A 25839-nucleotide genomic window follows, 5' to 3' on the forward strand; every position below is an offset into this window, starting at 1 on the left:
CCCCTGTGCCTGTTCACAATGCTGACAATACGGCAAGCACATGGCACAGCAATACAACTGTCGGGGCTCTTTTCACCTGCAAACGACTAGCCGATACACATAGTTTATCAAACAATGTTTAGTAACTTCATTTCCTTCCAAATGGCACAAGTTACCTCATCTAAAGGCACTGATTATTGTAACTGTGTATTACGACATTAAATATCTTGAAGTAGCCATTTTTGTAGAATAGCTTGGTTACAACTGTTAATGGTTGTTAATGGCATTTCATTAGTCTTTCATTATTGCTATAAGTGGGTTTGACTGGAGCTGTTTTCAGTCAGGACTTGTTAGATAATGAACCTAGGCCCAGATTCGCAAAAATCCTCTTATGCAAGCATGGGTTCTGATTAGCTGGCGTGCTTCCTATAGTGTAGTCAGTACCGTCGTTCTTGCTGTCATATTTACTGGCATGTGAGCACCAGCTAATTGTAAAACACACTTGCATAAGATTTCAAAGCACACTCGCGTAAGAGAAGTTTTTTGAAGCTGGGGGCCCCCATCATTGCACAGTTCCATTTGGCAGAGGAGGCATGCACTGGTGGTGTGTGTAATCTTGGCAAACACACAGGCTTGTTTCATTTGAAGTTAGACCAATATGCTAAAGGATACACAACACTGTAAAGAAAATGCCAGTTACATCCTGTTTCTATGTACTGTAGCTATTCATTTAGGAAGCTTGTCATCCTCATTTCTCCACCTTCAGATATTGTAAGATTAATGGCTGTTGCCAAACAGATTTACTCTTTATCTGTATTCATTATTACTGTTCAACAAATCAGTTTAACTGTGCATGCTCCTCAGACTTGTGAACTCTTTTCTTTTTCTTCTTGCAACAGGCAATGGCCACCCTGGTGGGCTGGGCTTTGCCCCACGAGGAGGAGGAGGAGCACGCCCAGGGATGCCTTACAGTTCCATGCGTATGCCTCTGCCCACCCAAAACAATGGGTTTGGCATCAATGCAGGAGTGCCCAGTGCCAAGGCTCCGAGGCCCAACCGGAGGTAGCCACTGCACCGACCCCCCCCCAACCCTCCTCCTCTCTTTAAACAACACTGGTCAGCCATGGAGCGCCATCATGCTGTTGCCAGCATTGGCCTCCAGGCAAACTTTAGGGCTGTTTGCTTTGGCTATACTGTGTGCACCTGGTTCGGTTTTGTGCACTCTTGTTGTGGCTGGTATCTAAATTTCAGGTTCAGGGAAGTGCGCACTTGATGATGAGAAGCAGCAGCCATCTGGTATTTAAGTACTCTGTGGTGCACAGTGTAGGTACACTTAGCTCCGCCCAGTGTGAGTCATAATCTTTATTGCTGTGCTGGGCGCGAGCAAAGTTTCACCTTCTGCACATGAAGTAGCCAAGGCAAACAGCACTATTTATCAAGAGTGATTGCCTTATCTTTGAAAGGCAGATAGTGCTACCAGTGCTCAACAGTTTGGCACTTGGCCTTGGTGCCATAAGGCAGGGATATGGCCTAAACTTCAGTCCAGTAGCTCAGCAGTGCCAATGATAAAACTGTATGGAAAGTCCAAAATGCAACTAAAATTAGAAAATAAAACTTGCTGTTCCCAAGCAGTTGTACTTAACAGCTTAAAGAATTGGTTTCAGGAACAATGGTAAAAAATGCATTTAATGTTGGCATTTCTGCTTTTGCAGCGATAAAAAAAATGAAAACATGTGCTTCATGATGTAGCATCCCCATTTGGCTGCAAAATATTCTGGAACCTTAATTTTTTCTCTGCAATGTTTGCATGATGAAATGTAGGCCTACAATTGTTACAGTGTAATTTGATGCAGGTGTGATATGGACAGTGTGGAAGGATTTCAGAAATTTTTTTGTGTGTGTGCTTCTGTTAATAATTTTTTTTGTGCTTTTGTTATTTGAAAAATATGCTGTGAATGGGAATCATGGGAGTCAATTTTATGAGAAATGTGAAAGTATGTTGGAGCTCCTTTGTGAATTGCTGGCCTTCTTGTTCACAGGTTGTGGCTAGCAATGCAGAACTGTGATGCTTATTTGTGTATGTTTGTGGTGTTCGTTTTCTGTTTTTGTAGATGAGCTTTGGGGAAACTTCTGTCGAAACTTCAGTGTATCAAGATTGCAGCAGAGGCAATCTGCCAGGTGTCTGTACTGCAGGCCTGTTCCCCCTCCCCCCTTTCTTTATGTTCTGAATTGCGTATGCCTCAGCTCTTTCTCTGCAATTTCCATATCGGTTACAGTCAGGCTTATTGCCGAAAATGCTTATCAGCCACCTCACCCTGGCGCTCTTTGCACTGATAGTGGACTGCTTACTTTAACTGCACAATCTTAAACCACCTATTATCAAAGGGCACTGTCTTTGTTTATGTAGCAGCTTTCTGTTATCATCAAACTAAAAACAGGTTTTCATGCATGGAAAATATGACATACAAATGTGGCATTGCAGCTTGAAGGAGCTTAGATCACACAATCTGCTTGATATACTGAAAAAATTTTTGGCAGGAGAGGAACAATGACAGGTTCTTCATTTTTATAAGTTTTTTTTATTGCTTTTCTTGCTATTGATTTATTGATATGTGGCAGTTGCAAGAATTAAGTGCGGTGGGTAGCGCATTAGAGAAAACATTGGTTATCACAAAAATCTGTGATAACAAATTGCTTGCTGTCCAGTGGTTTCCCTTCGCTCTGCTAGCTATACAGAATTCCTGGAGCATTGATTGTGTAAGCATTCATGCATTCATTGGGCTGGGAGCATTGCATGTTGATAACAGAACTATGTAAACCATACTGACAATGATGTCTACATTTTATTACATAGCACAAGCCTTCTGCTAGAATCTTGTGAATAGGAATTGACATTTACATTCGTAAAACAGTTCTTAATCGATAGGGAACTCCACTGCAACATGCCAGAATTGTTCATCACATGGTGCAAATAAATAGAAGCACCAGGATACCACTGTCTAGTAGCTAGGAGTCTGATCAGCATTCCATGAACACCATGGGGGTCTTGCATCATGCATGGGGGTTAAATCTAATGAATAGGTTCAGTGCAGCTTGCGTTCAAGGTGCAAGGTTATTGATGCTGGTGCCGCAGTCTTTCTGAGAGGTGGTTGCAAGATCAAAATGAAAGCTTGTATATATCTTTCAAGGTGAACTGTAAACATGTTCAATGTTAGCAGCATGCCCTCTCTAAAAAGAAATACTACCGAGAAAAAGGCTGTGTTGTAAGGTCCACTGAGGAAAGTGCCTAACAATGCACTTGCAATGGGCAGCAAATGAGCCACCTTAGACATGACATGACAGCTCTACCTTCAAATGCAGCTGCAGAGTGCCTCAGCTTTCCCGTGAATGAACAGGAAAAGCTTTGCAACAAAGGTTTTATATCCCTAAATGGTTCCTGGGTAAGGATGAGATTATTCACTTGGCGAACGGAAACCTTTGGACAGAGAAATGTGAAAAGCATTCACCACTTGTTGTGAAGCTTAATTTGAGTTTTCATTTCTGCCTTAGTCATTTGAGGATTGGTTTGTTGCAGATTTAGTGCGGAGAGTACTAAGGCTACTAAAAGGATGTGCTGGACATCAACTTCAGCACCTTGCAACTTGCTTCACTGCAATTCACTCGGCAATAGAAGTGTACAGTGTGCAAAAGCAAGGGCAGCACCTGGGCAGACTCTACTTCTGCTAGCTGCGTCCTTTATTTTTTTTGTTAAACATCAAGTCAATGTCTTGATCATGCATGTCAGCCAGGCATAGAATTCAAAGTTTAGTGTACAAGCGTAAATACACTTTAAAAATTATTTTGTATTTGGAAACTCCAGCTCCTGTGCTGCCACCTGTTCAAATGCATGAAAAACGTTTTGCAGGCTTCATTATTATTTTTGCCTTGTAAAGTGAAAGAAGTCTTGACAATATTGTTGACTTTAGTTCTGACAGTACTGGCAGCATTTCAAATGTTTCCAGCAATCCTCACAATCTTTTTGACCGGCATTTAAGTTCTGATCTGCCTGAAAAATTGATTGAATGTGAACTCAATGGAGCAAAGTGGCATGCCAGTGATTTCAAAGGCCCTGATCTTCAGCACTGGTATATTTTGAAGATGTTTCTCTCCCACTGCTATCTTTCTTTTCTTTCTTTTAGATAGTTTTGGGAATCTGCTGCTGAGTACGTCGTTTCTCTTGTTGCTGGTGGAGCAGCATGAGTGCTACCCAGAGCAGTCCATTTCTGCTGCTGTTTGAATCACTCGTGAAGAGATTTAGTTCCGGATAAGTGTGTCACATTGCGGTTTCCTAGCTACCATATATGCGTTGAGTCATCACGATTGTATCGTGAGTGCACTGAAGATTTTATGCATTGCTTGAAGTGGCAAGCCAGTGCTGTAGCTAGGTGCGAGGCTAGTGTCGTGGTCTAGACCATTGAGGAAGATGGGAGCAGTGGCTCGACTATCTTGCAATGTGTTGGGTGCGTCCAACCAACATCTCGGCTACTTGTGGTGCCTAGCTTTTCACAAGGCTTTCCTCCGCTTGCCTTCTGTCTTCTTGCTGACTGTATAAAAACACTCTCTCCCATTTATTTAAGAGTGGTTATGTGAACAGATGGATATTATGTTATACAATTTTGGTTATATACTGAAAGTTATAAAACACTGTTTAGGGTGCGTTTTACCGAGAAAATTTTTCGAAGTGGTTACTGGTTGGAAGAGATAAAAGAAATTGAGTTGTCCTGTTGCCATAATGTCAGGAGGAGAGCGCAACAGCCAACAGAGACACTGTCCTCCTTTTCCTCGACATAACGAAGCCAAAGGTTCGAGTCATGGTTGCGAGACGATCCCCACCTCCTTTTGTTTCTGTTCTCTTGTATTTTGCTGCGAAACATGTTTTCATTGGCGGTATTCCACATTGGATGATTAGCTGAAGTCATGTGCCATGGTCGGTGATGTTGCAGGCAGTGTGTTTTGCGAAGAGGCATTTGTGCATGTGACCTTCGCTTTCAAGTGGAAGGGGGTGCAGCTTTCTGTTTGAAATGTCAGCCTTTTTTCATGCCACGCAGCCTCATACATACTTTGCCGAGATGATTGCGACCGTGTGATCTGTGAGTCGTGCTTGTTTGTTTTCAATGCCAGAACCTGATGAGGGCCCTTTAAGATGAAGTGGTGGTGGGTGCCACCAAGCTCATTATCTTAAGTAATAAATGCGAGTGCTGCTGTGCAGACAGGGCACAAAGTAACACGTAGACGGGCTTTTGCAACCTTGCAGAATTGCAACCCGAACTCCAGTTAAGCCGACTTTTTAGTAGTAGTAGTAGTAGTAGTAGTAGTAGTAGTAGTAGTAGTAGTAGTAGTAGTAGTAGCAGCAAGTTCTTTTATTGTAGGTAGGAAGGAAAACAGCAAATGAGACGAAGACGTTGCTGCACATGGCATGTGTTCTTCACAGGAAAGTAGTGGTAGCTGACAATTGTTGTTTGGGGACAAGATAAGCTAAAATGGTGTGTCTGTTGTAATGTATGCATTGGTGACGAGATGGGCTGTTGTGTGACCAGAGGTGCTATTCAGGACACTTTCGAATCTCGCCATCTCATCCCCTTTAAGTGACTGCAAACGCCAATATGGCCGTGTTCATAATAGCATCCCAGATTGCTCATTCTTGACACTCGATCCTGTGGGTAAAGCAAATAGTTTCTTTTCCTCTTTCACTTGTTTCTGTGGTTGGCGGTCTGAGCTTGATCATTGGACTTTCACCGGCGATATTATGGCAACTAGCTCTTTGAGACGCATGTACTGCCACGCATGGGCTTTGTGGGGTGTGTAGGTTTACATGCTGCAGCACTTTGCTCGGGAAGGACAGGCTTCTCCTGCTGCCGTTCTCTCTGTGGTGGCTGTGGAACAAGTGCAACCTAAGTATCCTCACTGCAACAAATGTACGCCATCAAATGCATAATTCTTTTAATAGGCAGGTTTAGAATAGTGTTTGCAACCAAATATAAACGCAATATGTGCAAACAAAGATAGTGTTGTCCTCGCTGCGCATGCTCCGAACGTTATTGGGTTTCTGCAGTTTACATGCGCTATCATAAGTACATTATTTGGCAAGTATAGACCCTTCACTGTTTACAAACATAGGGCCTGGACGACTTCCTGTTTTGCTCACCGACGTAGCCCGCTAAATCTAGTGAGAAAGAAAAGCATTGGCCACTATATAAAGTAGGAGCAGTGCGTTAAAATCTAAGCCCGCAGCTTTTCAGCACTTTTCCTCTGTACATAATGACAATTTTACAAGTCAACATCACCGCAAGTTATACAAGAAATTTTATCTAATAATAAGGCGCAATGTGCATATCTTTTATCTCAAAACTTAAAAGTAGACTTTCCGCTCAGTGGAAGAACTTCAAAACACGCTTTGTGTTCCAGCGCAGCAGACTGATGAGGCCCATGACCGGAAGTTCCTTGGGGCCGCGCTCTCGCTGCTGTTATCGCGCGAGGGAAACCGTCCATAACATTTGTAATGTTCACGCACGCTAAGAAATAGCATTGTGGAACATGGCGGGGCTTGTGGCTCTCGCTTCAGCATTAATTCTTGTGGTGGCTATATTATCACTCTAATTAATTGCGATAAACTATTGAAGTGAGCTTTTGCTTCCTCTAAACTTACTTGAATTAGACGTGCGTGTAGCACATTCAATTTCTGAGATCATTCAGCGATTCTGGTGCCTGTAGGCCTAACGAGATGCGTCTACGTAGCAACAACAGGATGGTGGCTAATGGATTGCCTTCACATGGATAGATTTGGAATGAGGCACCAGACGGCGCCCTGTCTTCCGTCTTCCTTACATTTGTATTCCTGTACGTTAAACTAAACATCTTGAAGGGATACGCACTGTAACGTCCCGCAAAGGTACTTGCATTTAACGTACGTAAGGTGACAAATGCTATTCCAAAAGTGTCTGTTGAAGCAAATAGCTTTCTAGAAGCGGTTGGATATTTGCTTACACCAACCATCATGAGTCGCTTGTCACCCGGCGCACCTTGTGCAATTTGTTAATGGGACGCCAGCTGGCTTAATAAGTGCTTCATTTGAATGCTGTTTCATACGTAGTAGGCAATCCTACGAAGATACTTTCCCAGGCTTGTATTTGCAGCTAAATGTAGTTCATCAAATTATAAAAGATAGTGGTATGTGGCATATAATTCGATGTAATATTAAGTCTCATACTTTCATATCACTGTATATGGTGTAGGACGATTTCAGTGTGCACATCAGCAGTGCTCGATGGTTGGTCCCATGGAATCAAGAATCCTAGTCCGATGGTCTTGTGGGATGAGGGCCCACTGTTCGCAGGTAGCACTGTCGGATATGGTTCAGGCCAGGGCATGTCCACAATAGGTGTTTGATTGTAGGCACAGATTCAGGCCAGGATATGTTTGCAATAGGTGTTTGATTGTGGCCGCAAACGCTGGAGCATAGCAATATGGGCAGGTATCCCTAAATGGTTCACGGAGATGTTGTGGCCAGGCATAGGTGACCATTGGGGTAAGTGCCGCCCCCCAGATGGAGTCTCCACAACACCACCACCTCCTGTTGGGTAAGGTTGCCTGGGAGGTTTGAACGACACGGTGGAATTAAATCTCGCGTGGTGTGATGGAGAATTTTCTTGCGGTAGAGGAAATCACCCTTGGGGCATTTGAGAAAGTTTCGTCCAATGTAGGTGGTAGCCCACTGTGGGTAGTGCTGTCAGTTTGTATGCGAGCGGAAACGGTTCCGTGGAGTCTACTGTATCTGAAGCTGACAGGGTGCTTCTGCAGCCATGTGGTATATTTCATCTGCCAAAGCGTGAGCATTGTATACTTTTCGAATCTGTTTTATGGCCGAGGTGGTGTCCCTGCGTATTATAACCATAGTCAGTGACACAGAGCAGCTGTTGCCATGTTGTGCGTTTTGTAGGGCCATAGTTTCAGCACCGACCAGTGGGATCGGAGTTGTCAGACGATACACATACTTATGACTGTGTGCCCAGGCACAGTGGTGGGTGTAACCACTTGCTTGTCTATGTAGCTCAGATCAGTGTAGGGCACCAGTGAGCCTGTCTGAGTGTGGCATCTGCTTCTTCTGTGGCCCCTGAAGGCAGCCAATGGATGAGGGACTGGATTTCCTGGGTGGCTGATGGGTTTGTTTTATGAGAGTTGCTGGTCACTCGAGGGTAGAAGTGGTTGAGCATTACCGGTCTACATTTCTTTCAACATCATTATAAGCCTTTTCTGATGTCCGCTGTAGGATGAAGGCCTCTCCTAGTAATTTCCAATTACCCCTGTCTTGCACTAGCCGATTCCAACTTGCACCTGCAACTTTCCTAATTTTCTGCGGTCCATGACTGTGCTTCACTTCCTTTGGCACCCATTCTGTAACTCGGAGGGTCCACCGGTTCTCTGCCCTACACATCACATGGCCTGCCCAGCTTCATTTCTTTTTTTCTCTTAAAAGGGTCCTGAACCATCCCTCGGGCTTAATGAAAAAACACAGTCTGCGGATAGCATATACTGATGTGAACATCTTAGCCAAATTTTGCACTCGTGCATGGCGCGTGGAGCTCGGAAGCGGAGCGTGAAGTCGCCTTTTTCTCCGACGCTCTCTTTTCAACAGAAGCCTGTTCCTCACTCTTTTCTGGACGCTTTATTTCATAACATAGCAGATTCCCCTACATGGCTGCTATTGGCCAGTAGCTGACATCAGTGAAGAAGGGTGCTTCGATGAGTGCGCTTCTTCCTACTGTTACTGAGTATATATTGGTGCAGGTCAAAATAAGCGAAAATCTGCTTTAGAATCTCAATAATAATTACGTCCTTCCGGAGGAAGCCAACTATCGTCTGCTCACGCTCGGCCGCGGCCACCCGCGTAGCAACTTTGGCCACCCTGCTTATCGGTGTTGTGGCCATCGGGTCTCACTAATTTCGACTAGTTTTGAGCACTCAACCTTGAGTCACGCAAAATTTGAGGTTAGACCACATGCACGCTTTCCAGCGCATGCTCACTCCTGGCTGCTCCTGGTTAGATGCCTTGGAAGACTTCCCTCCGTATTGAGTTATTGCTAGCGCTTCAAGATGCCCAAGTTGGATGTGGCTGCTATCGGTTGGTCAAGCTGGTGCAGGACAAAGCAGGTCTGCGCCACGTAGCAGCACGGCCAGACTGGAGCGTGTGAGCACGAGCGTGCAATCAATCCCTGTAGTGCACAAAACCAACGCTGTGCATACGCACTGCAGTTGCATGTAGCTGCGGTCTGCTATGGAGCGTACAGATACTGCAGCCGCCGCGGGGTGCCGCAATGAGTCTGCTGGCGGAGGCAATTGTGAATTGCGCGCCATGGTGACGTTAGTAGGCGGAGCGTTTGGGCATACCCTGCTTCGCCGTAGCCTTCGCAGTCAAGGAGTAGAGAAGGAGCGGGAGCACCGCCAGTGAGATGATAAGTTACCTTTGATTGCCATAACGCCGCTCCTGCTGAATGCATTGAAGTAATTTTTGTGCCGAAATATTTTAAAAATTGTTTATTTTAACTTGCAATGCATTTCTCTACGTCGATAAAAAGTGGTTCAGGGCCCCTTTAATGTTAGTGTCAACTAGAATATCAGCTGTCGCAGCTTATTCTCGGATCCACACCGCTCTCTTCCTGTCTCCAAACGTTATGCCTAACATTTTTTGTTCCATTGCTTTTTGCGCAGTTCTTAATTTCCTAATTAAAACACTTCGTTCGTAGGACATCCGAAACATGTCTGAGTGACCATCTACCGTTTCGGATACAAATGGTACATTCACAGGACGTCCAGAGTTGGATATCCTGCCGCGGACGTCTCGTTGTATCGCACATGGTCATGTTTTGGATATCCTACCAAGGAAGACCCAAGGATATCGCAGATGGACTTTTTTTGGCATGCACATGAATATTTAGTTGTCCTCCAAGAGGCGTTGTCTTTGAGTTGCTTCGTAACAGGATTATGTTTTCTCATGTTTGAATTGCAATTCGAAGCTATCATGTGTGCAGCTCATGTGTACGTAGTACTTTGCGAATTTTTTGGGGCAATTTGAAAAGTTTAGTTCAATTAGTCACTTGCGCGAGGTGGAAGGCCTAGAAGAATGAGGAGCATACTGCACTTCTGCTCCTGTGCATGCATGCATAATGTGCGCACATGATGCACAGCCTCCAGCATTTTACGCAAGTGTTGACCGCACGCATTATCAGCACCTCACAATGGCGATAATCTGTGAGACCGGCAGTAGTACGCGCAGGCACACAAAGCAGCGCTAGCGTCGTCTGCCACGCTGTTCCTTTCAGGACGAAACACTCCCTTTCTTTTTTAAAGGTGCCTGCAACACGCACAATCGCAGATAGAAACGTCATGAACATTTTGCTTCTTTTTTATCTTAGCACCTGCTTTAGGTGAAATAAACCGACGGAAGCCATGCGGTTAAAAAAGAAAACTTTTTGTTCAGTAGGAAACTCCCATGTATAGCCTGAAAACTGTGACTTGTTTTATTCACGACATTAAGTTTCCTGGCACATCTCGTGTTTATCAGGGCAAGAAAGAAAGGTTTCACGAAAGGCAAATGTGACATCAATAAGGCTGAAAGAAGCCCCTCGTGATTGTTCAACGCCTGCGATGCGCCTCGGCAAGGATGCATATAGTGGGGATACCAAGTCCACATCATCCCTGAGAATTTACCATTCGTTTTCCACTACTTCCCATAATTCGTCGGGGGGTGCACTGTCGAGGCTTATCTTTGAAAGATTGCATTTTAGGATTCCGCAAACATTTTCAATCATGTTCAGATCTGCTCCCTGGTGTGGCCAGGGCAGCGTCATAATACAAAGTTCTTGCAGGTGTTCTTTCACAGCGTGTGCTGTATGCACTGGCGATAGGTCATGTTGTAGATGTATCCATCCTTAAAGGGCCCGTCCAGGTGGTGAGGAAGTTTGTTATCAATGATTCTGATGTAGGCTTCAGCACAGAAGCGGCCCTTTATCCGAGAGAGCGGGCCAATTTAAAGGGCCCGTCCAGGAGGTGAGGAAGTTCGTCATCAATGATTCTGATGTAGGCTTCAGCACAGAAGCGGCCCTTTATCCGAGAGAGCGGGCCGAGGCTGTCTTTAGTTACTACATCCCAGATGTTGATAATCTTTCAGCCACTTGACCTTGTGAGTGTACAGCGGAGCGTACCTATAAAAGTAAAATGCATTTTTCACGGTAGTATCAGTTCAACAAGAATATTTGCTTATTTGTTACGGAACAAAGTCTAATTGTGAAATTAAATGAAGATGCAATAGCTTTGCTTTATTTTTTCTATTCATCAACGTGCATTCTAAGCTTCGCTGAACTCCGCGTGTCTCCATGCAGTGACACGCTCCCAGAATCATATCATATTACCTTATTGCACAATCATATCGTATAATTCTACTACCGTGATAAAAACCTGTGAACAAAGTAGTGGGAGGAAGAGAAAAGACAGGCAATTGTCAGCGATAGTGGAAAGAGGAATTAAAGGGGCTTGGCTGGGATTAGGTTAAGGAGCGACGTCTCGCCGGTGTGCCTTTAATGACTTTACATGCGCTGGAATGTGATCGTTTTGAATAGTTTAATTGCTCAAAACTCCTAAGCATCTACATCCCTCTCGTTCTCGAACACCAGTATTAGATTTCTAACATGTGCAACACTGCCAGAAGTAATAATTACGCCTTTTAAGTACAGAGACATCCACTTGTAGCTAAAATTGCATGATGTCGTTTACACATCAAACATTTACGTATGTGACCAACAATCATATTGTGACACTGCAATTGTCATTAATATTCTTTTTTTAAACATCACAGTGCTGTCAGACTAAGAATAAAAATTTCTCACTTAATACCTTGTAAGGGCTGGCCAGTACACTCTAAGATTCTGGCCCCGTTCTGTGCAAATCGATTACTAGTCTGTGGAAACATATTGCTAATTGTCCATCGTCCATTGTAGATGATCGCGGGTAAACTGCAGCCTTTTCACAATAGAAGCCTCAGACAGTTTCGACTTCTGAGCATCAGCTCGATTTTTCAAACCAGCTTAGTCGTCTGCGCACCGTGTCATTGCTCACGTCTACACCTAAACTAAAGACAGGTGCACCCCTTGGGGTGTATATTTGCCACACGACAATAATTGTCATCTGTCTTGCCCGCATATCCTTTCCTTAACGCTGGGGGCCCGGTGCTTCCAAGTCACGAACGGCATGCGCGTTATCAGCATGACAGCGTTCTCGACAGGAAAGTAACGAGCGCAGCGTTTTCAAGAAAGGAAATGCAGGCAAGACATAACGAATATTGTTGTGTGGCAAATATACACTCCAAAGTGTGTACACTCTTAAGCAAATGTACACCCTTTGGGGTGTATATTTGCCACACGACAATAAACGTAATTTCTTGCAATCTTAGAAAAATTTACACCCTTTGGGGCTTATCTTGTCCCACAACGATAATCGTCATCCGTCTTGCCCACATTTCCTTTCTCTAACGCGGCGAGCCCGGTACTTCCCAGTCACGAACGGCATGCGCGTTATCAGTGTGACGCAGCGTTCTCGACAGGAAAGTAGCGAGCGCCGAGTTTTCAGGAAAGGAAACGCAAGCAAGGCAGATGACGATTATTGTTGTGGGACAAATTTACACCCCAAAGGGTGCAACCGTTTTAAGAGTGTTAGACAAAGGTACACCCTTTGAGGTGTGCAAGTCGAATTGCCGGGCTCGCAGCGTTAAAGAAAGGAAATGCGGACAAGACAGATGACGTTTGTTGTGTGGCAAGATACTACCCAAAGGGTGTAAGATTGTTTTGGAGTGTGCTTGCGTTTCCTTCTTTGAAAACGCTGCGCTCGTTACTTTCCTGCCGAGAATGCTCCGTCATGCTGATAACGCGCATGCCGTTTGTGACTTGGAAGTACCGGGCTCACCGCGCTAAAGAAAGGAAATGCGGACAAGACAGATGACGATTATTGTTATGTGGCAAAAGGCTGTAATTTTGCTTAAGAGTGTACAGCCTTTCTCAGTTTGCCTGCAATCATAAAGGGCACATGGCAGGCTGCAGTAACAAGGACTTGGTCCTCGTCTTCGCTTGTTTTGCGATTCAAATTCCCAGGGACGTCGCCAATCGACGTTCCTCACGAAAAGCCTGAACTATTCTGGCGACGGTCACTTGAGTTATTCCAAGGCTCTTATCTATTTCTCATTGAGAATGACCACACCGCGACGTTGCTATGACGTGGTCTTATTTCCGTCGGCACCCGAGGAGGCATAATCAAATCGGAAAAATACGGCGCCAGCTGAGATTGCTTGTAGCGCTTCAAAGTGTCTATTTTTTTTTCAAGATTTATGATAAGGCTCGCATAACTTTTGTTCCCAGTCGCACAAAACAGGCACATACAATGGTTCACATTCCTAACAACTCATCGTTCTTGTGTATTATTTTTGTTTCATTCCAGTTTGCTTGCGCATCAACTCTGCGCAGTTTCTTTGGCTGCAGTAACAGGGAAGATAAAGAGAACGGGCGACGGTAGATCGCTGTTTGAAGTCGTGCGCATGGTTTTGTTCGCACCGCTTTTGTTTTCCTTTTTTTTATTTAAGGATGCTCATACAGGCATTATGATAGGGCGTGCATCGTCCTGCAAGGAACAGCGTGGCAGACGACGTTGGCGCTAGCGCCGCTTTGTGCGCCTGCGCGTACTACTGCCGGTCTGGTAGATTATCGCCGTTGTAAGGCGCTGATGCTGCGTGCGGTCGACTCTCGCGTGATATAGTTAAAAATGCTGGAGGCTGTACTTGTTCTGAATGCGTTGGCGCTCTGCCCGTTGCATCTGTCGCAGCGTGTGCTGCGAACGTAAGACATAATGGCCAACACGGCAAAAGGCCCTGGCATATGTCCGTAAAATGTACGCAGCATGTCCCCATGACGTTCTTCGTGGACATACGAGGTTTGTCCTTATGAAAGTTGAAAAGTTGCAACGTTTTATTGCACAGCAATTATACGGACGCTCCAGGCGCATTCCCGCCGTTGGGGTACATGCGTTTGTCTGCAAAAACGACGAAGCAAACCGGACGCGCCTTCAACTCTCCGTGCCTTCCGCTCGATTCTTTGCCACATTTATCTCTGTTCACGTTCGACTGGTCCCATTGATAACGCAGGTGGAACGTTGCTCTGACAAAGCGCGAAAAAGAATGACATAGGAAAGGACATCGCTGCAAAACCGCGGCCCTAGACAGAGTTCTGGGGCCGTATTTTGTAGCGGTTCGCTTTGGAACCGGTTCGGTCTGGCTGTCGCCATTGGTCAGCGCTTCGTTGTCGTCATCCCTGGTGGGTGGGACAAATTTTGTTGACGTCACACAGGTTGTCAATCATGTGGAAAGGAACCGGTTCCCTGCTACGAGAGGAACCGCGGAGAAGTGGTTCGCTCGAGAGTCGCGCGCGGTGGCGAGCATGATGCCAAGGGTTGCCAGGGCAACCGTTGCTGCCGGCTAGTCTCGCGCCAGCTGACGAGCCGGCACCTAGACGAGACGAGACAGAGACTGCAATGGCGGCTCCTTTGGTTGTGCTTCTGGCGAGCGCCGAAAGACAACGACGCGATGAGAGGCAACGACGCGACGCGTTCGGCACTGCCGAAGAAGAGTTTCGAAGGTATTTTAGGCTCTCCAAAGACATAGCGCGACGTCTTTGCGATGAGCTGCAAGAACATCTCGGACCTCAAAGATTTTGTGGTGTCGACACTACGATGAAAGTGCTGTGCGCGCTGCAGTTTTTTGCCACCATGAGCTTTCAACAGTGCGTCGGGAATGAAGAAGCGATTGCACTGTCGCAGCCTTCGGTCAGCCGGATCATTACAGCCGTCGCCAAGGCCATTACGGTTGTGGGCAAAGAAAAAGGATGGGTTAGATTCCCATCCACGGCGCAACAGAAAGCCGCCGTCAGCCGCTGGCCCAACGCACACGACGCCTTTGCTAGGTAGGGGTGCTCCTCGACAAATGAAACGAGTATTTCGCGCTGCCTCGCTGAAACATGACCCAGCCGCCTGTCCTTGTGCGACGACATCGTTTCGGTTTCGGCGCGCGAACAAGTCCAAAACGTAAACAAAGCGAGGAAAGTTGTTTGCATAACGTATGGCACATCACCTAGCGACTAAAGAAGAAAACACAAATATAATTACAACTCCCAGTAGCCGTCTGCGCCGCAAGCTCACATTTATTACTGAAAATCATATTTGCAAGTGTTCTATACAAACCAATGTTTTTTTTTTATCAAACCAGCAAGATCCTTCAGTTGCTATACCGTCCCCCAAGTACAAACAAAAATGATGACGTGATCTTCCGGCAGACCGCTGCTCGTTAATTGGTTCCCCTCACGCCGCCCCGTTCCACTCTTTCTCCGAGTGACGTAATCCAGACGTAACAGCCAGACCGAACCGGTTCCAAAGCGAACCGCTACAGAATACGGCCCCTGCCTTCCGCTGCTGGCAGAAGGTACCCCCCCCCCCCCCCCCACACACACACACACGCACCAGAGAGCCGTGCTGTGCAATAGTTTTACTCAAGTACACTAGCGTTCCTGCTCAGCTTCGTTGCGTATGTGCTAGTCTGAGCGAAACGGACTAAACGTCACGCCGACGTTGTGCAATATTTCGCTGGGTTCTGACCAATGTCATCGGTCTCATATTGTGCACTATCCAGTTGTAACGCCACCGGCGAGGCTCATTAAGCCTGGTAGCTGACTGCGCTGTTCCTTGTGCCCATCAGTAATGCCTCGCGTGCTATTCATCGCGCCAGCATGTTGCATCCGCGTATAGTTAAAGCACCGTCCGAGGAGTTCAAGTACAACGCTAAATCTTGCTATCGCTGTCATTGATTCGTCCTTCGGCTGAAACTGCGAAATATTTTATCGCCCGACGCCATGGCGTTGCGCTATGGCGTCGGGCGATAGCCAGAGGGCACTTGATTGAATCACCGTGTAATGTTTTATCTATATGACACTAATTTCGATTAAATCTACAGTTGGAAAGGTGTTCGCTTCATGAAAAGTTTTGACAGCTAGGATATTCCCACTAGTCGCCATCACTGTTGTCTTAAAGGGCCCCTGAAACGGTTCAGACAAATTTTGTAGGCGCATAGGGTACAGCTTAAGTAGAACATTCGCACCACAATTTAAGTGAAGCGTTACGTATTAATGGAGTTACAAGCGATTAGAAGTTACCCTCCTCCCTAGCCATGCCTTTCCTCCTCAACTTGCCGAGCGAGCGGCGCTAAGCTCCGCCTTCACTGGTCCTGCGTCACGATGCGACGTCACATCGTCCACTTCTGTTTGTTTTGGAGCACGCCTCCTCCCGCGCGAGACCTCTCCGCTAGCCGCTTGGCCGTCGACCGAGAGCTATCGAAGCAGCGTGCGTTGCGAGCATTCTGTCGTAGCGCCGAAGGTGTCCGGTATTCCGGTAACCACAGGCAAGCTGGTCATTTTGGCAAATGACTGGAGGCATAAACTCAAGCTGATGAAGGAACTTCAGCGTAGACGTACGTGAGCAGCCTGATCGGTCTGCACGGTCCAGACACTTGTTGGCGCAGCGCTTAACCAGTCAAACAAAGCGCTAATATTGCTCTAACCAAGTGTAAAACATTTTAAACATTTATAAGAACAACGTGTTGATGATTACACTCCTGCGAAAAATACACACCAGCAGCAAAGAAGATTGCACATCGTTGCTGCTACTGTGTATGGTTGAGCTCTGTGCCACCAGGTGGCTGCACCGTGCAGACCATTCACATGTGCCTTTCTGCTCACCTCATGGCTCATCCCGCACAGTCAAGCGGCCAGATCCTGTCCCCTTGCGCTTGTGTTTGCCCTAATACCGGACTTGCGAAACGCAATTGCGTTAGTAATCTTCCGCTGTAAAGTGACGGCCACTAATGCTATGTTCAGACTACGTTCGTAAGGCGCCGATTTTTCATAACAAACGTAAGCGGAAGCGCAACAAGCTTATGCGTCTAGTTCAGACTGCGAACGTAAAGGTACCAACGTGCGCAATTCTCGCAAAAATCGTGGGTGAGAGTGTTAAAGGGTCGGCAACATTTACGACTGTTATGTTACGACCGTTGCGACACAGCCAATGACCGATAAGCTTTCGGCTTTCAACAACCGGTGACGACACTTCCGTCCTCCCGTCTGCAGACAGCTCCGGGCGCGGGAAGTGCCATTCCGCCATTCCGTGCGCACGATTGGCTGTGTTCGTGAAAATTTTTGCAGTGCGCCTTGCGAGACTGTTTTCAGTTCATCTGGTTTATCCGCCGAGGAAATCGATGGCCGCAGATGCGTGCGCCGAACTTCGATGAGTGGTCTCATTAGGTTTTCAAGGAAGCGGTACCGCTGGGGCGACATGCGCATGATGTTATGAAACATCGCAGCGTCACCAACTCGGAGCTTGGCGAAAAGGTTGTGAAAATCGCCGTCCGCGGCCCCGTCGAGAAATACTTGCCGCACCCAAACCCTTCTGCGTCGCCTTCGTCGTCTTTGGGCGATTAAATACATGACTATAAGTTTGTTTTGAGCGTGAATTTCTTCGATCTCGGCCAGCGCTCGCATGTTGGCAGGAGCCATATTGGACCGCTGGTGACGTCGATTCTGCAGCTCCAAATTTGATTGGCCTGTTGTAAAAGCCGTAATTTAAGCAGCAGTAAATGTGAACAAAGGTGCCGGCTTAACTGCCGTAACGTTTTTTTACAGCCGTTACGTTCGATACGCCAAAAGAGCTGTTACGCGCGTTACGACCGTAGTGTGAACATAGCATAACGCGCAAATCTTGGCGCTGATCGGATAGCGGCAGTCCGATGCGCAGCAGCCAGTTCGCTCCTACGCTGCCTTGCAGAGAGACACGATGTCGCAGCTTGACATATTGCCAGTCGCTAGGTTCGCAGTCCACAAGGCAACAAAGTCGAATCACAGTAATCGCGAAAAGACTGAGACCGACTCTGACCGCGGAGCTCTCGTCAAAATGGAATACGTGCAACACAAGCAGACGACACTTGCTGTGCGCCGGAAGTACTTAAGTGTACTGAAAAATTGTTCTTGTGCATTCTCTTTATGTTACTTTCTTTTTATAAAAACAAATGAACTAACATTCCAACTATTACAAAGATCATTTGTTTACCATAAAGCTGGAAAAATTATCGATCACGCGCCCTGGTCAGCCAATCGGATAGCTCGCCCCACTGACGTCATATGGGTGATTGCCGTCATATGGGTAGGGGCGGCTTAAAATTCCGCCGAGCAGCGTGCGGCGATCGGCAACGATGTGCATTTTTAAAACCTTATAATAAATTACACGCTTTACACGGAGCGCTTAGATGTGTCAATTAATGATCAGAAGGACCTACTCTAACGACTCCGTACGTTTGTAGAAAATCGTCAAAATCGTTTCAGGGTCCCTTTAAATGCAAGGGTTTTAAGAATAACGTGAGTTGGTAGTCGATTCCTCTTGAACACTTGACATGCGGTGATCCGCTTGCTGCGAAGTCTACAGAGCTGCAACGCGCGAGCCGTGGCAGGAAAAAAAGTGTAGAGGGTTTCGCATTTTTAGCAATGCTCATACCCTTTGCTTTACGTCGTCTACTTCCTTTGCGGTGCGATAATAGACAGTTTTAGTACTGCGTACGTAAGATCGCTACGTTCTGCAAAGTGCGCATGTGCAGAACGCAACACGAACGGTGCGTGATGCGTACGTGGCCGCTGCGTACGCACGCATCCGATTCTTGCGTGCGTGCGTACGTAGGGAGCCCTTGCGTGCTGCAATCGTGGTTCGGGAGAGCGCGAGACAAAGGAGTTCCGCAAAATGGCAGCGTCAAAGGCGACCAGTGGAAGGCTGTACTGTTCAATGGCCCACGATTTGGCTTTGCTGCGTGAAGTGAACGCGCAGAAGCCACTCCCGGAACCTGCACGGTGGGAATGCATAGCAAAAATAGGAAATATGTTTTTGAGACAGCGTTCAGTGTGTGCGGTTTGCGCGAAAGGCTCGACCTGCTTTTGGTGCAGTTCGCCGCAAATGACTGTGCCAGCCTCAGAAAGTAAGAACTCGGTTTTTATTTTTCTCGATATGATTTGTGTATTTCATGCGTAATAAATGTAGAGTCTCTTAAAGGCCTAAATATAGTTCGACGAAGCGGGAACGCGCCCACACGTTACATCACGTTAGCGAGATCAACAGCGTCTTGTTCGACCGACGGTTCGACCTACTGGCGGACGCGGCCAATGCGCTCCGACGCGCCCGGCGTCTAACGCTCGCCCTCTTACGTGCGTAGGCATTTCGCAGTACTAAAAGCCCTAACGCGACACGCGCTCCTACGTTCCGCAAAGCACTTGCGTGCTGCGTACGTATCGTCATGACACGGTACTAAAACTGTCTAATGCTAGAATAGACTAGCCCGCCGAGAAGCTATCGCTCCATCACGAAAAAAAAAAAAAGCTGACATCATCGTAACGCGAATAGCGCTTCATAGAAATAGCGAAGAGAAACTTCTACTAGTAAAAAAAAAATATCGCAGTTTCGCTTGAAAGCAAAGCATCGATTGCGATAGCAAATTAGTAGACAGCTATACGAAGTAAGGATAGTATTATCGGCCGTATAAGCTTGGAAACATTCGCTTACTAACTGAATGAACAAAGATGGTGTCAGCGCGCACAAGCAAAATGAACACTTCACACGCGACGAGCGCGGACGCTCGCTGTCAAAACGCTGGTGTGCGCATGCGCGGCAGCAGCAGCGAGCGAAGTGACCGTGCGGTCTGTAGCTTGCACGCAAGAACGGCGAGAAAGCGCCCACGAAAGTATGAACCGTCTGAGATCCCCTTCAAGATAAGGCACCCGGGACCGCGCGCTTACGTGCTAAGTACGCTTTTGTTGGCTTTGTCGAAGCTGCCCCCACCTCCATTCCGGTCTGTTTCCCCGGTTTCCTCTAGATATGGCGCGCTAGATTGAGCCGCGATAAGTAGCAATCGCCAGTTCCCATTGCGCCCGGTCGCGAAATACGCAGGTGCTATCGGAGCGCAGCGCCCCCCCCCCTCCCCCTTCTCACCCCTTGCTCCTCCCATCCCCTCACTGCCTTTCGCGCGACGGATCACTGTGCCTTTGGTCTCCGCTTCCTTCGCGCCCGCTAGATTGAGCCGCGATCGCCGGCTCGCCCTTGCAAGCTTTCACTCCACACATACAGCATACAGCGCGCGGTGACAATTTTATCACCCTTGGACTTTATATGGAACCTCACTGTGACGGCAGAAATCCGCCTGGCGTGTGCATATAATTGCTATCGCAATAATATAGGTATGTTCGACTCGCTTGCATCACTTGAACCAGTTCACGAGGTGCTGCACCCTGCCATTCGTTTCAGCGGTGCAGCAATGGCATCCTCTGAACCACGCCATTCCTTTCAGAAGGCGCAGGAAAGGTGCAGGGCTGGTTCACGGTTTTGCTGCAACCTTCGTTCTGTTTTTTGCGAGGTGCCTAGACAATGGTGGTTATGGATCACGTGTTCTGTAGCGAACGGTTAGTGCTCTTCCGGCGCACGTACTCATTAGCACGCGGTGGAATCGAGGGTATGACGGAATCCTGCCTAGTTGGAAAGAGGAATGATTATATAAAGTGATAAATTAACACACGTTTCGACTCCCACACGGGAGCTGTGCTCACAATGTGGCTTGTGCATTTCTAGAAATCCGTAGGCACCCAGGCAAATTTACATAGATTCAAAAGCCGCTGTAAATGGTTTCTATAAAGGCTACGTAGCTGGAGTTGCAGCTAAACTTTTTGAAAGCATTGAGATTATGAGAACAGAAATCCGGTGGTTTCTTGCGCATATGGGGAAAGTGGACGAGACTCGGGTAAACCTCAATGAGGTTGCTCATGAATTGGCACGAGGACCTGCTAACCGTGACAGTCTCAACCGAACCGTTCACCATCAAGCCAGGGAATATAGAGATCGTTTAATAACTTACAATGACATTACTATCTAGGACGCAGGCAATTCCCATTGCCACGTTCAAAACTGAACATGGCTCAGGCAGTCACTGCGCTTATTGCAAACAGGTACATATCCTACGCCGTACCACATTAATAAATTATATCCTGAGAGCGATATTAAGATTGACTGCAACGATTGTAATGGTATCATTGGAATCAGACATATGCTGGCGGGGTGTCCCGCGACTCTCCCCTACCTCGAAGAATGGACACAGTGGGAAAAAAGATTCAAAGTCCATTGTTTCAATACTAAATAAGGGCCGTCCATAGGGCCCATGATGTCGCTGAAGGGCTTGGCCTGACAGTGACAACGTGAGAGAGGCCCGCCTTGGCTTAAAAAGTCGAGCCTCCGGACCTCATTTCAATAAATGTTTACACGCACACGCGCGCGCGCACGCACACACACACACACGCAAACACACACGCACGCACGCACGCACGCACTGTCCTGAAAGCAATCGCAGCAGAGCGATACCGCTCGAACATTCCAAATGCAACCTTGGATCTAGAGCAAGAAGTGTTCGGCTTTTTATGCAATGTAGTTTCTCAAGAGGCGCAGTGATGTCATGGCTAGTTATGCGGCTCGTGGGCTTTCTTTTGACGGACAAAAACTTAATTTGATTCGGGCCGATGATTATACAGACTGTGGTTTCTTGTTTGATATAGACAGCACAATCATTGGTATCGGCCCACCAAAACGCCGAGGTACATGCCAAAAATTGATTTGGCTCGGAGCCGACGAGAATATTTACGAAGCTAGGGTAGTGGTGCGCCATCAAGGAGCACGCTGCGCTAAGGACGTCCGCGCTGCTCAGTGGGCGCGTATATTGTTCCGCGAAGCGGACAATGGGAAACACGGGAGTATGCGGTGGTCAGGGAGTATATGTAGGTGGTCAAAATTAAGCTGGAGCCCCCCCCCCCCCCCACACATACACTACGGTGGGCCTCATAAATTGTGGTATCGGCACGTATAGCCCCAGAGTTCAGTTTTTAAAAACACTTGTACAGCTGCGTTTAAATTTCACATTAGGGAGTATCGTAATCGTCGGTTAATTTTTTCTCGCGAGCGTCGTTGCAATTCATATTGAACGCGACAGTACGTCTTTTCTAAGGCGTTCGCAGATGATGGGAAACACGTTCTGGTCGTTGGCCTGAGCTCTCGGCAGACGAGGGGAATTGTTCTACCACATGGTCTATGATTAGTCTATGCAGGGTAATACAGGGTCGTTGCCGTGTAAGTTAATATCGACGTACGGTGCTCAGCTGTTCGAGGTCTGCGTATTAATTTCCATCTTCGGTTGTTCCCATGACTGGGGTACCCATGAGTTTGCATGGAACGAGTCCGACGCCCTCTTCATTCTCGGCGTATGTAGTCGCGATGTCGTGCTCAGCAGCAGAACGCCCAACCCAGTGAGCTTTGTTTCTTTGTCTCGTTCACCAAATGCGTTTGTACTAAGAACATCTTGAAAATGTGCTTTCTTCCATGGAAGATTGAGTACTGTGCCAGCGTCGCCGACTTCGGGGCAGCCCAACGGGAGTCCAGCCGACTCTGCTTTGCCCAAGTCTGCCCTGGCTGCTGAAGGGCGCGACTTTCTCCGCCTCTCTGGCCGCTTTCCTTGGGATGCTCACGCACTGCCGCATGTTACCGGAGAGACTCTGCTCACTGCTTTATGCACTGCATGCATATACGTTATTTTGAACCTCCTTGTAGCCAGTATCTGTCCCTTCTGGCTGTCGTTCCCGTTTTGAGGTACTACATGTGCAGTCAGGCTCTTCTAATCGTGTGCATACGTCCCTGTGTTGTGTGGCTTTTGACTGTGTGCCCCCCTCTCACATTAAAGTTACCCCGGAGCTGTTCCTATTCGCAGTTTCTTGCACCTGATTGCACCAAGAACGCCTTTTGATACATCTTCCGGTGTGTGTCCGAATGCGCGCATGTAAAACACTGTCGAACAACATTGAGACAGGTGCCTGTGGAAACAGTGTCGATTCAGTGCATGGAGTTTCTTGCACCAATTACTAAAGGAAACTCTGGCGCTGGTGTCTACGGGAGCTGTAAGCAGCGCGGATCAGCTAGCTTGGGAATGACGTAGTACACGGATTTGCCTTTGTCCTTCTGGCTTTCAGCGACGTTGCAACTTTTGCAAATCAATCAAATCAGTGATTTTCAACCAAGTATTTCCCTGTAAAGGCAGCAATTCTCAATTATTGGAACTTCAGAAATAGCTTATTCACTCTACAAGAACGTCTGAAGCCACAAGCACGATTAGGCTGATGTCCTAACCTAATCTAACCCATCATTCCCGTGGTAGCTGAGTAGTCGCAGCGCCAAAGTTCCCTCTGATAATTTTTGTAGGAAACTCGTTGAGTGTCGCATGCCATGTCGTCGACCACACTCGACAGCTGCGTAGCAGACGGCAGGCGCCCGTTTTGCATGCCAGGTGCATCTGCCTTTGCTTTCCAGAAAGCCCATCAGCACACGTGTTCCACTTGATCGCGAGATATTTTATACAGTACTTTTTTTCAGGAAGACAATTCAATGTTACTGTTCATCTTGCAAGTTTTCCTTCTTTTCCTGCCAGATGTTAACTATCGTGTTCCTTGAATGCAGGTTTTGTGAAGCGTTATGCTTTTCATTGTACATTAAGACCGCGCAGTGATGTCATTGTTGTACTGTAATAAAATGATCATTTCTCGTAATTGGTGTGTGCGTGTATCATTTTTTAATCCTCCACTTGTCATCAAACTCGTGTCATCGGTGACGGTCACTTCCAGCGTCTTGAATGTAGAAGGTGCATAGCATGCATTACGTTTTCGCTCCCAAAGTGAGGCATACTGTAATGTTATAGGTTCTGAAAGGTCGTTCAGCTAACTTATGTTAAACGTAAAAAAAAGAAAGCTATTGGGGGCGAGCTCCACCACTGGAAAAGCTGGCGCCACCGTCGGCGTGACGTGGCATGAAGGATCACGTGGACACAGCTGCCGCGTCGGCTGCCTTTAGAGGCGTGCAGCATGGTAGGCTACTGCTCGGCGCCGCAGTGCCGGGTGTACACAACGGCTACGTGGACGCCTCCGGCCCACACCATGTGGGTTGGTTTACGGCCGCAGTCCACCAAAACACCGCGGTGAACGGCCTTACGTTCAAAGCACAAGACATAACACATGCGGAAGAGGTGGCCATCGCGCTCGCCGCCGCAGATCAGGACTCGCGGGTCATTAGCGACTCACGAGGGGCCTGCAGGAACATTGAAAGGGGCTTTATTCCCCATTTGGCGTACCGCTTACTTCAAGGCAGCAATTATCTCGGAGTCCCCGCGCCCCGCACGATAGTATGGACTCCCGCGCACGAGGGTCTCGAGGGCAACGAAGCGGCCGACGCCGCTGCCCGCGCGCTCACTCTCCGGGCATCGCCCTCGCCTCCCGTGGCTGCGGACTCCGACCCCAATCCGGTATTTACCTTCAAGGAAATCACCAAACGCTACCAATACGGCCATGTAATCTTTCCTAAGCCCTGTACGGGCCTCACGAAGGCGGAGGAGCGTTTACTCCTTCGCCTCTATACTAAAATACTGTTGTGCCCGGCAGACCAAAAACATTTCGACCCTGCGTGCACAGGGAAGTGCCCGCACTGTGAGGAAAAAATTTTCGGACATTTTCCACCTGGTGTGGGCGTGCCAATCAACCCCTCACCTTCCCCCTATACCCAACCCTACCCGGGAGGACTGGGAGGCGGCCCTGCTCAGCTGCTCCAACCTGGCGAGCCAGGAGGCCCTGGTCCGCCGTGCCCGAGCCACGGCTACAGCCAATGGGCTCTTGTAATGAGGTGTTCACCTAGTCTGTATAAGGAACGGCCCCTTAAGGACTGCTCCACACGCTCCCTGTAAATATTTCGAACAATAAAGTTTTTCAGTCAGTTACACAACAGAGCCCGGTGTCAGCCTTATTCACACGTAGCCACAGGGCAAGGAGCTGCGTGAAGCTTGGCTGGTGAAACTTAGAACCGGCAGACAGCCATCGGCTACAACTCGGGTATGCGGCAAGCACAGACGCGAGGAAGATTTCTGGTACGGCGCAGGGACTGCGCGATGTTCGGTGAGTAGCAGAAAACGCGCACTGAGACGCTCGCCCGCTCCCGCTGCCCGGCTAACGTCATGACAGTTTGGTCTATGAAAATTGTTGATACTAGATACTGGCAAGTTCACTGGAATGCAACTGGAGCAAAGACGCACATTAAAAAAAAGGCATGGCATATGGTCATGTTTGTGTTATGAATTAATGCACTAGATTTCGAAAAAAAAGCAGAGGGAAATCACACGCTGAGAAGACCGATAAACATACAGAGCGACGCAACTTGAGAAAAAATTTTAAATGTCCAAGGATTTAGAGAACAAAAGATTGAATCGTCGCGACGGCACATCACAGTCGCCGTAGGCGTCGAAGTGTCAATAACGAAGTTATTTTTGAACAGTTCTGATAGGTCCACTTAACAATGGTTGATAGTGTGGCGTCAAATGCTCATATGCTGCGGCTTAAAGCTCACGGCACGGTGCGAAAACGCGCCCACAGCGAAAGCTAAACATTGTGCGCGGACATGCATGCAGACGCGCAGTCGGTCGATGCGAACCCGTGTGATCGCTGCATTGAGGCTTCATTCTTTTATGCCCCATTTGGTTATACAGACAGTCCACTATAAGAACTTATTTCACATTGTTTACTCTCAGCGTTTGCCTACCTTTCACGCTAGAAGCCGGTTCGGGAGACCATCGTGGCGACCGCGCGC

At 47.5% G+C, this 25839-nt stretch overlaps 1 protein-coding gene across 3 annotated transcripts in view; it reads left to right on the forward strand.

Annotated features, from left to right (window-relative positions):
• LOC135915705 (SOSS complex subunit B1-B) overlaps window positions 1–23759 on the forward strand; it is a 64309-nt gene extending 40550 nt beyond the window's left edge. For all 3 annotated transcript variants that reach the window (XM_065448851.1, XM_065448852.1, XM_065448845.1), the window contains 2 exons: window positions 879–1041; window positions 22550–23759. In XM_065448851.1, coding sequence (XP_065304923.1) covers window positions 879–1041; window positions 22550–22808 — 422 coding nt within the window. In that variant the 3' untranslated portion in view covers window positions 22809–23759. The remainder of the gene's footprint in view (window positions 1–878; window positions 1042–22549) is intronic.
• Window positions 23760–25839: the final 2080 nt, after the last annotated feature.

Source organism: Dermacentor albipictus, chromosome 1, assembly GCF_038994185.2.
Source record: "Dermacentor albipictus isolate Rhodes 1998 colony chromosome 1, USDA_Dalb.pri_finalv2, whole genome shotgun sequence".
Taxonomy (NCBI): Eukaryota; Metazoa; Arthropoda; class Arachnida; order Ixodida; family Ixodidae; genus Dermacentor; species Dermacentor albipictus.